Raw genomic sequence first — 12,399 nt, 5'->3', positions numbered from 1 at the left:
AAGGTTGTGATTTAGGCTCCAGGGTTAAGATTAGTCTTATGTTAGGGACAACCAGGGAAGCCATGTAATCAAGGCGACATGCAGTGACTGGGTCTGTGTGCGAGTGTGTGGTTGAGATGCCGGGAAGAGAGTTTCGCCCTCAGGCCGACTGAACATCTGCAAGCTCGCATATCAAAGGTGGCCACTAACCCGACACATCAGTCCACAAAGATGTCACCTATAGGCTTCTCGTTCTATAAGGGCAGAATGAAAATGGCTCTGAGACACACCGGAGCTGCATCCTTTCATTCCACCACTCTTGTGTCTGTGTCCACTTCATCCGCTCTCATTTCTACAATAAATATGAAGTGACTTTAATTTCGCCATAGTTTCAAAGCAATGGGTTGAATACAATAATCATTTTAATGGCAAAAGATGAGAGATCTTAATCTGATATAATCCCTGAAGATAAGACATTTATAGCACAGTTTCAATTTTGAGTGAATTTTCAATTTGACGATAGGTTGTGCATAATAAATACACTAAATAAATGAGTCAAATGATCTAAATTAAAATCAAAATTTTTTATATTCAAACTATGATCATTTTAACTTAAATAAAAAAAATGTGATTTCAGTCAATAGTTTGTACTTTTTTAACTAACTTAACAAAACGTGTAGGGTGTATAAATGACCACAATACTGATCAGCAGCAACAACTAAATCTAATCTGAAATGACTGTATAAATAAATGACAATGAATGATTTTTGAGCATTTCTGCAAACAGCGACTTCTCTTGAGTGAATGTGTTTCTAGTGAACGCTCGAAAATAACCACATTTCTTTTATTTTGTCGTACAACTAAACCTCTGTAATTGGCATGGCTGATTCCAATGCTTCCTCTTTAAGAGTATTGTTGCACCTGTGAGGGTACAATTTATTGAATGTATACATTCACTGCTATTGCTGCAAATACCAGGTCAAGCAAATGCATATATTGACCTCTTCACACACTATCTAGGATATGTTAGAAACTATTGTCTGAGAACGTGGAAAAATGAGTGCTGAGGAGTTTAGACTGAAAACAGTTCCTCTCTAGTCTTTGTCCGGCAAATACATCTTCCTTGGATGCAAAGATGTGCAGATGTGAATAGCTCTGTCACTTTACTGAAAACTCCAAAACATGAGGAAATGAAGTGCAGAGAAGAAAAGACTGAAACACTGAAACATAGATGTGTTTCAGGACGCAACCCCAGCGCCTCAAAGCAGTGAATGTTGCTGAATTTGACATGATTTTAATGAATACGTAGCAACTTGTCTAATCATTCAAACTTGGCAAGGTGGTGTCTAACACATTTTCCTGAAATAAATATAAACAAAGCTTTGCATGGACCGTCACGCAGCCTCTAAATTCGACAGTGCAAACACACATCAAACACACAAAATGTCTGTACGTCTATTTATATGATTCCACGTGGTCTCATTTGAAATGCAAACATGTACATGTTCGGTGCAGATGGAAATCAAACCGCAGAGCAGAATATCCAAAGCACTTTCACATGTGAACTATTGCATATTATCGATATTATATTGCTTTAGAGACATTTCTTTACTGATGAAATAGTCCACTAGCTGTCTCCAAGTGCTCAGTATTTTTGCAATATTGTTACTTAAATATTGTGATAACATCGTATCGTGACTGAAATATCACAAAGATATAGTATGACTTAAATATTGCAATAACATTGTATTGTGACTTAAATATTGTGATATTATCGTATTGTGATTTCAATATTGTGATAACATTGTATCGTGATTTAAATATTGTGATAACATTGTATCATGATTTAAATATTGTGATAACATTGTATCGTGATTTAAATATTGTGATAACATTGTATCATGATTTAAATATTGTGATAACATTGTATCGTGATTTAAATATTGTGATAACATTGTATCGTGATTTAAATATTGTGATAACATTGTATCGTGACTTAAATATCACGATGATATTTAACCCTGACATAAATATTGTGATAAAATTGTATTGTGACTTAAATATCCGATAATAACGTATCGTGATTTAAATATTGAGATTACATTGTATTGTGACTTAAATATCCCGATATCATATCATTTAAATATCGTGATAACATAGTACCATATGTAGCAACAGATTCACAGTCACTGATATCAGTATCATTGCCGACACATATGCAGTGGACACTGACACACTTGGCTCAGAATGGAGCAGTGTCAACTGCATCGTGGGCGAATTGTTTCGATTTTGTCTGGCGGTGTTCGACAAAGGTTGTGAAATGTGGCGATCAAAGCCAATCAATCGACCAATCAAAGCATGTTATGCAAATGTTCCAACACTGGTGCCAGCCAATCAAATCATGGTGACACCAAACATCTTAGATAAGGTTGTTTTCCTCAACAATAGCCAACATGGCGGACATCGCATCGCCACCACTTTAGCAACTTTTGCTGAGTAGCGAGCCATAGCAGACTCTGCTCAGACAACCTGCAGAACCATCTGTATGTCGGCCATTTTGGGTGCATTCAAATTTCAATCCACAAGGTTGTGTAAGTACATGGAGCATTTTTAAAAAAAAGCCTTTGTGGAATCCCATCCCAGTGGACTTTATCAGTGATCCTCTGCATCGGGACGTGGATGGCATCAGGAGGTCACTGGGTTTACTTTTTTAATGTGGAAACATGAGAGTGGAAAGAACAACAGGCTGGGAGGTCGACTCAGACACGGAGCGGGGGATGTAATGAGAGGGAAAAAAATGAGGGATATAAAGATCCAGACAGGGAATTTGAGGGAGATAAAGAAAATCGTTCTGACACAGAGGCAGATTACGGGGTCGAAAAACCCATGTGGAAGGTTGAACTGTTACATGACTGAACTGCTGGGAAGCTCGAGCCTTACCTTGAAACCACATGATCTCAATCTGCTCTATCTGCCTCTCAAGGAGATGTGGAGAAGACAATGAAACAGACGAGGAGAGAAAGTTTGGTTCTGTTCGGAACGGTGATAGAGTTTCAGTTTCGATTTAGAATTGTTTACATCAAAGTAAGAGTTAAGGTTACAGGTTAAATGAATGGATTTCTGTAATGAATATCCTGACATGTGTGTCTGCTCTGTGCCGTCTCTGTTCCACAGAGCAGAGAGAGCGGTTTGTTTGTCTCTCTCCAGCCATAAGAATGTGCTGCATATAAACACTCGGCTAAATGTGTAAACCATCACCTCGGGCCGGGTGGGCGGGGAAACTGAGCTGTGACCGTATAGAATGAAATGTACACCTTGGCCCAACTGCCATAGCAGAGAGTATAGAAAGAAGCATGAAGGGGAAAAAAAACAACAGACTTTCTCCTAAACACAAGCTGAACCCTGCAACATCTTTTCTCAACCTTTCAGCAGCCTTGCTTGTCTGGAGAGAGACCTGCTCCAAACATCTCAGATTCTTGACCCCGACAGTCTGACAAATCATCTCACCTCAGATCCGTTAGACGCACTTGAGACACTTGACTTTTATCATAAAACCCTGTGACGCTTTGAAAAACAGAAACTATCCCCACATAAAATGAAGAGGCGCGGAGTGATAGAAGTTACATGTGGTGCTCCTGAACGTGACATCACTCTGAAGTATGAGAGAAAAATAGATAAACCTTTTAATTCACAGAAGCAGAAAGACCAGGCTGAAACCTTAGCATTACTAATATGTCTGTTTTTCCCAAGAACCATAAGAATTATACTAGATTCTAGAGAAACGGCTCCTTTTTTGTCATTTGACAAAAAAACACTTACATTTAAAGATCTGGTTGATTTTGAAAATGCACAAATAATGTACACAGTAGAAAACAAACATATCACAGTATCCAATGGTCCAAATGAGGTGAAAACAACTCACAAATCTCACTTTAAAGCAATCACATGAGTCAAATTATGGAACACTGTCATGAAATAGGTTCAATCGAAATGTTCAGAAACACCAGACTGTATATACACAGTCAATTTGACAGTGTTAAATCAACACTTTGACACACATTGAACTTTGACACTGCATAATGTAACGTGTACGATGGAAAATCATCTCACTCTGTGTCTTTAACCGAAGCAGGGAGCTTCAAAATGATTGATAAATATTAAAGATTAAAGAACGGGGGGAGCTTCACAATTCACACTTTGTTTCCTCTCAGACACAACAATTTAATTCTTATATTTGATTCTGTTTCAGTGTAAATTAGACTACTCATTTTTGTTGTGATGCTGTTTTCTATACCATCTAAAAAATCCCTTAAGAAACGACAAATTCCAGAGGGACTTTTTGTATTCTCCTGCCTCCTGAACTCTTGCGCAGAGAAACCTGCACCATAAAGAGACACACGTTGATCAAGGTGATTAGTAATAAACCTCATCCAGATCTGCTTGTTTACCTGCTATTGCTGCATCTTAACTCTTTAGAAAAATGATAGTGTTGTCGTATAGTTTAAACTAAAGTTTATCTCATATCACAGATCAAGCTTTTAAAAGACAAAAAAAATGCAGGAATGAGTGTGGATGGCAGTCAAAGCCATATACTGTCATAAGTCGTCTGGTTGAAAAACAATCTATCTTTGTGAAGCCTCGAGATTTGTGAATCTCGGAATATTGTATATCAAGCATTTGAGGTGTTTGGACCAGGTCTCTCCAGATGTGCAGAGCTGCTAAACTGTAGAAAACGAGTGATTGAAATCATAAACTGCCAAGGAACATGTTTACTGATTTTATCAGAGTCGCCCCCTTGTGGCTAAGCACTGCCCCTGTCCTACTACCCAGGCTTCACTTTTCAACATAGTTTTACAGACAGCCTATGGTCAAAGCTAGCCTCACTAGCACTGGCAATAACTCACTGTACCCACAAGAGGGCAGTAAATTAGAGGATGCATTCAAAGAGGCAATCTCACATCCTTTGTAGCATAAAAGCAGTGTTGTTCTGCTCCGTGTCTATTTCTGGCCACAGTTGACCGACCACTGCTTTTCTTGTTCATCCTGACAGCACGTCTTTATTGGAAACACAAGTTCATTTCTTCGGTGAATCTCTTGACGTACACTTTGTCCGAATGTTCGCAACGTGTAGCACTTTGTGGTGACGGCGCGATAAATCAAAATCTCAAGGCACTTCACGTGATAAGGCCAAGACAATGCAATCGTTAAAATGTGCGCTGTGAAAAAGTCAACCTATGAAAGACACCTTGTGGGACGGAGAATGGTTGTGTGACTGTAGTTTTTGACGGGACGAGGTGTCGGGGATTTTTATTCAATGTTCTAAACTCCAAAGAGCATCAATACATCAGGTTCAATTAGTGCATTGGTCAATCGATCCTGAAATCCTAACTGACTCCTCGCACTCAGACTTATTTTCTTTTGTAAGAGTAAGAACCTAATACTTTCATTAAGGCAGTAAACGGGAAGACCCGAAGAGGAAAGTTCAGGGGACTTAATTCCTCTGGTTCCACCATCCACCATCTTCTCTGCCACTGCTGCTCTAATCCTATAAAAATCAGGCCTTCACTGACCTACACTACGAGAGACAGTTCAACCCGTCATTTCAACTCTTTTTGTTCATTTAAACCTCTAATTTGCAAAATAACGTATAAAGTCAGCACACTTTTTCTTTTCTTTTTTTAAACCACAAGTTGTACACAAGTTCCAAGGCATGAGTGCAGTCAAGATCCACAGTGTTTGTGTTGTGCAACAGTAAAAAGTGTGGCAGGTGATTGCCACGGGGAGTGAAAGTTGATCTGCTGCAGTGTGAGTTGTTTGTGCTTCCCAGGTGCAGCGTCTAACTGTGTTTCGTTACAACTTATTTCTTAATATTAGACGTTTCTGCCGTCACCAGCACTGTGACGCTGGCTTTTAAAGCTATGGTGTGTAACTTTTAGTGGTTTCTGGTGGTTGGTAAAATTGACTCTGTCAATGAAAACTATCCGACCTGAGGGAGCATTTGTGTGTATACACCTGCTGCACTGGGGACAAAAAGTGTTGATCCCATCAATCTGCTGAATTATGTAGTAGAATTCACCTCTAAAATGTTTTGAGGGCGCCTCTTTGTGTTTTTAACCATACGCCGACCTGATTGCTGCATAATGTTGCCGTCGCCTACATCTGTCTTGGCGTGAAACAAATCACCTCCTGTGTGCAGCACGGGAAATGCCGCCAGGCAAAACATCTAAGCACCGTGATACTGACAAACACCGAGAGAGTTGTATAGAGCTGCTCGGCTTAATCTGCATTGTCTGAACTCAATGGTTTTTTTAAAAAAAAAACGTATGCACAGCACAGCCTTGACCTTGACCTTAAAACTGATGACATTTATTTTTGTCATCAGGTGCCGCTGGACAAATCCTGCAACAAGGATATTAGAAACTGGGGCAACAAACAAAACAGGTACAAGAGGTGGGAGTGATGCAGATAGAGGAGGGGAGGGATATAGCACAAAAAGGGTGGAATGCAGGGGCGAAAAAGGAACAACGGGACCAGTCCATAGTAACACTAGCAGTTTGTTAAACCACCTGGGAGCCATTGTGGACCCTTTTATCCTTATCTTCTTTATGTTCTTTCCATGAGCCCAACCCCTAATCTGTTCACACCCCTCACTCCTTCTTTTTCTCCTTTCTCCTGCAGTAAAACACAAAATGGGCCTTGTTAAACTGAGTCTTTGCAGCTGCACAGCACCCACTGCTCCGACATGCACGCAACAGCACACAGCTGTAGTATAGTATATGCTCCTCTCGGGGCCTGTGAGGCCATTTTTTTAAGTGTCCATAGCCGGGAAAACAATAAAAACAGGCCTCTCTCTTTTTCGCTTCCTTCCCTGCGTCCTAATTCTCTTGTCCTGCTGTGTGGCGGCATGTCAGGAGAGACTCTGCCTCAAACCCACTGCTGCAACAGCTGCTTCTGCACACAGACACACACACACAAGAGAAAAAGCATCCACCAAAGGTCCAAGACGCCCACTGATGTGCGCCATTACGCAAAGCTTCCCAGGCCACATGTCATGTCAGACATACCACAGCACAACAAGGCCGTTACACAGAGTTACTTCCATGTTAATCCATATAGATACACAGTAGCTAAGATAAACATGCATACGTTCAAGAAAATTCTGTCGAATTCGAACTCTGAGCTCTCTTGAGTTTGTATTGCCCTTCTTTTTAAGTTGCTTCCACTTGTAATTTGAGCCAAACCCAATTGACCACACAGCAATTAAGTTAAACGTTATTGTTTAACATCATCAAACAAACCATGTCATTTTATCAAAAAGTCGCGCGCGCACGCAGGCAGAATGAACATTTGTTGTTACTTTTCATCACCAGCTCCCAACATCCCAAAGTCTGGTGTTAATTCAATATCCTGTATATCCACAATATACCTCTGAATGTCGGTGGCGCACGGAATATTGATTTACCACTTCTCCACGTCCCAACACGACACATTATGTGGTTCCATTTGTTTTTTAAAAATAACACTTTTGGAAAGGTTTCACTCCGCAAAAGACTTAAGAGTGGACTTCTGAGCGCAAGGAGGCTGCCTCTAACTCGTGCGCACACTTGGCACACACATACACACACATGAGGCGAGGAGCGCGCGTGGAGGGAGAAACTACAGTTTGTTTTGGGAGTCACTTGTGACATTTCCTCTGTCGTTCCCAGCACTTACAGCGAGCCCAGTCGCTCAAACACAGGCTGAGCCACATCTGAGAGGTTTTTCCTGTGCGTATCGATCCAGTGACGCTGCCTCCAACACGCGCGGGCGCACGCGCCTCTGGAAAAGCAGCAGGACTTCCGAGTGCAACTACAAATAGCAAGAGTTTCTAATGTTTGCGTGTGTGTTATAGCGAGCAATGTAAAAGACCAACCCTTTTTTTTTCTACCTGTGCAAAGAAGGCTATAGTTTGTCAGCGCGCGGCTCCTAATGGCCTCTTTTTAACTCGCCAAAGCTGAAGTTAAGTGGAAGGAATAAGTCCCTGAACATGTCACGCACCTTCTTATGTCCAAAGGACATCGAATATTTTCACTGAAAATATTCCAAATTCAGTTTTCCAAAACTTTTGTCATATGCAACCTGGAACTTCAGCAACTCAAAATGCACCCTTTTAATTATACCTGTATTTGATACAACATATGCTGTGCACTTGAAGTCAATAAGTGCTGACTTCTCGTCATCTTGAACATATACCAAACTCCAGTGTCTCTCATCTCTTGAGTCCCAGTGACACCAAAGTGTGTTGTTGTTGGGTTTTTTTTCAGCGAAATGCTTCCAAAACACAAACAAATAAACGTGTTCCTACCGTAATAAAGGTAACCATAGCATCGGCGGGTTAGTATCCAACAGAGTCGACATGAAGGTGATTAATTTTTGGACAGAACGGCGAAAACTTCCCACTTTCTGAGGAGACAGCCGCCTGGTCTGTGCACCACACTGATTCTATGTGGAGAGGATCAGGGTGTGCGTAATGCGCTCTCTCTCTCTCTCTCTCTCTCTCTCTCTCTCTTTCTGTGTGTGTGTGTGTGTGCGCTTGCCTCCTGCCTCCCTCCCTCCCTCCCTCCCTCCGTCTCCTCTCTCTCTCTCTCTCCCTCTCTCTCTCTCTCTGGACAGCATAATCTACGCCGCTCTTTCAGTTACAGGACAGATGGCTCCTGGCGCATGTGGCTGCAAAGACCTGCATGCATGCTGCCACTGTCTGTCAGCGCAACAAGCCTGCTGACATGAATTAGGACACCGAATTAGTGTGTGTATGTGTGCGTGCGTGCGTGCGCGCGCGTGCGTGTGTGGCCTTCGCGTCATCTGACGTTCTGCAAGACTAACTTACAGTGAGGTATAGATTTGAGGAGGACATTTAGTTGAAAGGAACATTAGGAATGGTGTAAATGTGAAAGACATTCTACTTCCAGACATTAGTCATTACATAAGAAAGGCTCTGCTTTAAGTACTAACACGTGCCAGATGTTTGCCCCAAAAGAAAAGTTCATATTGACTATTAAGATGCATTTTCCTCCCCTCCTTTGTTTATATAAGAAGTTATGCTCTACAGTTTTAATGTCAATCACCTTTTAGGAGGGCAATATGAAAGAGTGAGGAGTTGTTAGGAAGTTGTTGAGCGTATCATCTCATGCATCATCAGATAAACGAGCATTCATATGACTTGTGTTGGAAGGCGATAACAAAAAACATGTTTTGATGTTGGGATATTAGGATTTGCTGGCAGTCTATATCACATTAGTGACTCCGTTTGACTGAAGTCCACTTTGTGTTGTCATGGTTCAGGTGTGTTTTATGCATTAGGGTCACATGGACAAAGTCATTTCTTGTATCTGTGTCCGGGCTGATTTCACATTTCAAGACATCACAACCAGCGGCAGCAACACTCAGTTAACTGCACATCTGGTCTAACTTCTTCCTGTCTTGTCTATCTCAGGAGCACATGTGGAAAAATACTGTAAATATGCTTTCCGTTCATCTAATTTAGTTTTGTTTTACAGCCCCCTTTTCCCCTCTCCCTCAAAAGGCCCTCCCTTTTGCCAGACCGCAGTTGTATATAAGAATTTGTTCTTAAGCTGTGCTGCCTGATTAAATTAAGGTTAAATAAATGAAATCCAGTGTACACAGGAAACAACTGACCGGGATAGACTCAGCTGATGTTTTTAGTTTTCAGGTTACGTCTCTAAACATTAGAAGTCTAGCATGTCAAATTAAGATAAAAATAATTGTACGAATGAGCCATTTATATTCATATCCGGAACTGGGTCAGGACTACAGAAGCCGCCATTTCCGACCCCCATGTATTTTACACATCTGTTGACTTTGAATGCTAAGACTACAAAGGTTCGCCAACACACTTGCAAGGGAAGGGTGAGATGAGGGTTATTCACCTGCAACATGACACGTCACCATTAAATGGTGCTACATTTTTACGCGCTATACATTTAAAGAGATACTTTGGAGTTTCTGACCACACACTGTGCCGTGGAGACACATTATGATAACGGGTGGTCTCAAATCTTTTGGCTAAATAGTGGGCACGTGGCGACACAGTGTGTGCACTGGAAAGTTTGTAATTGGCAAACACATTCCTGCCACACACGGGAAACTTCCTGTAAATGTCAACATGTGGTAAAAGCTGGTGTAGAATCCGTTAAAGCTCTTAAGCTCTGTTTTAGTGGCGGGAAAAAAAAGTTCATAAAATTCATGTCTGCATGTCTAAATTCATTGAGCTGCTGTGGGTGGAGTGGCTCAGTGGTTAAGACCCTACCTTGTGTACCAAAGACATCATGGTCGCAAGTTCGATTTCACCCCTGGCTAATTGTACTTGATTCCATTGTAAGTCGCTTTGGATAAAAGCGTCTGCTAAATGACATGTAATGTAATGTAATGTAATGTAATGTGATTGGCTCATGAGATATTTGCATTGATGTGCAGTTACACAGGTGTAACTAATGTTAAACAAACATTATTTTTCTAAATGGATGCGGCAAATTAGTCGTATTATTCAGTCAATCATATGAGACATAAACTGCGATATTAGCCAACGTGTGGCATCTAATGAGTGATATAGCCAAGGAGACGATGTCATATCACTTCATTTTAAGGTCCTTGTAAGGTCCCACTAATAAGACCTTATAAAATGCTATAAAAAAAGTCCATGTTATTGTTAAGAAAAGACTATTTTATACATTTATTGTTGCTTTTAAGATATTTCTAGTGTCTAAACATTGATATACCCATCATGATGAGTACAGAATTATTAACAATAACTAGACTACACCAGTGGCAATTAACACCTAATATCCCTTTATTATTTATTATTAGCAACCTCATAAGCACTTACTTGAAAATGATTAACACATTTTATACAAAATAATAAATAAGATTTCTTTTTTAAATTGCTTGTAATGTTAGATGTTTGCACCTAATAAAGTGGCTAGTGACCCTTCTTCTGTGGTCCTAATGTTGCAGCTCTTCAGAGCAATAAAAGATAGAGTTGCGCACACAGCTTCAAATGTAGAAGACTGTAAACTTTTGCCGCCATTTTTAATGTTCTTTGATTGACCACTGCCTGAAAACCCCCATTCTGTCATCTGCCTTTGAGTAAAAGAACAGAACATCTTGCTTTACTGTCAGAAAATCTGCATCATAAGGTATAAGCGTCACTGGTTTCACAGTATAAACAGGCACATGTACTTTTAGTCTGGCACTTTACAGCCATGAAACATGTGGTCACTTTTTGTTTTACCATGTGTTTCTGTTTCTGGGGCTGCTCATGTTCTGTGTGACAGCTTTGTTTGCTGCTTTTATGCACTCACAGAAACAATGTCCAAGCAAACACTCAGCTGGTATTAATTATAGACAGATGGATGGATGGACTGAGAGAAGATGGATGGATGGACTGAGAGAAGATGGATGGATGGACTGAGAGAAGATGGATGGATGGACTGAGAGAATGATGGATGGATGAGACTGGAGGATGAGGATGGATGGATGGACTGAGATGGAAGATGATGATGGATGGACTGAGAGAGAGATGATGGATGGATGGACGATAGAGACTGATGAGGAGATGAGAGATGATGGAATAGCCCGGACTGAGAAAGAGGATTGAGAGATGGATGAATGGATGATGATGGATTGGAGAGAAGGATGGATGGATGGATGGGATGAAGATGGATGGATGGATGGACTGAAGATGGATGGATGGACAGAGAAGATGGATGGGACGGACTGAGAGATGACGATGGATGGATGGACGGACTGAGAGAGGATGGATGGATGGGCGGACTGAGAGGATGATGGATGGACGGACTGAGAGAGGATGGATGGATGGATTGGACAGATAAAGAGAAGATGGATAAATTAATGGATGGATGACGGAGTGAAAATGGATAGATGTTGGATGGATAGACATACATGTAGATTGAAAAATAGATGGAAACAACAACAACAACAATACAAAAACGTAGACTAGGTTTTGACTTTTTCTTTCTCTCTTTTTTCCCACAGTTTCCAGTGTGTGTGTGTGTGTGTGTGTGCGTGTGTGTGTGAGTGAGTGAGCGCATGCGTGTCATTTTCAGTTCAGTTCAAGATCTAACGACACGTCTTATTTTACTGATAAAAGAAATAAACTCTTTATCTCTATGACTAAGCATTTGTTATCCGACAGAACAGGTCCCTGAACACTGTGCCTCTCATTCAGCTTCATCACTGTACTGAATGTGTTCAATATTTAATCAGCACGATGGCAACGCACATCTCCTGCACTTTTCCCTGGGGCTCCACATGTGACCTGACAGCTGTGTCATTTTTACCATGGAACCGCAGCGTGATCATCAAATATGTAAGGGGCGGGGATGGGCGGGGGCGACTTTTAGA

At 41.0% G+C, this 12,399-nt stretch overlaps 1 protein-coding gene across 1 annotated transcript in view; it reads right to left on the bottom strand.

Annotated features, from left to right (window-relative positions):
• ntf3 (neurotrophin 3) overlaps positions 1 to 8,469 on the bottom strand; it is a 34,020-nt gene extending 25,551 nt beyond the window's left edge. The window contains exon 1 of the mRNA XM_044021551.1: positions 8,324 to 8,469. Coding sequence (XP_043877486.1) covers positions 8,324 to 8,341 — 18 coding nt within the window. The 5' untranslated portion in view covers positions 8,342 to 8,469. The remainder of the gene's footprint in view (positions 1 to 8,323) is intronic.
• Positions 8,470 to 12,399: the final 3,930 nt, after the last annotated feature.

Source organism: Solea senegalensis, linkage group LG3 (genome assembly GCF_019176455.1).
Source record: "Solea senegalensis isolate Sse05_10M linkage group LG3, IFAPA_SoseM_1, whole genome shotgun sequence".
Taxonomy (NCBI): domain Eukaryota; kingdom Metazoa; phylum Chordata; class Actinopteri; order Pleuronectiformes; family Soleidae; genus Solea; species Solea senegalensis.
The sequence above is the reverse complement of the archived record's forward strand: the minus strand, read 5'-3'. Positions and strand labels throughout refer to the sequence as shown.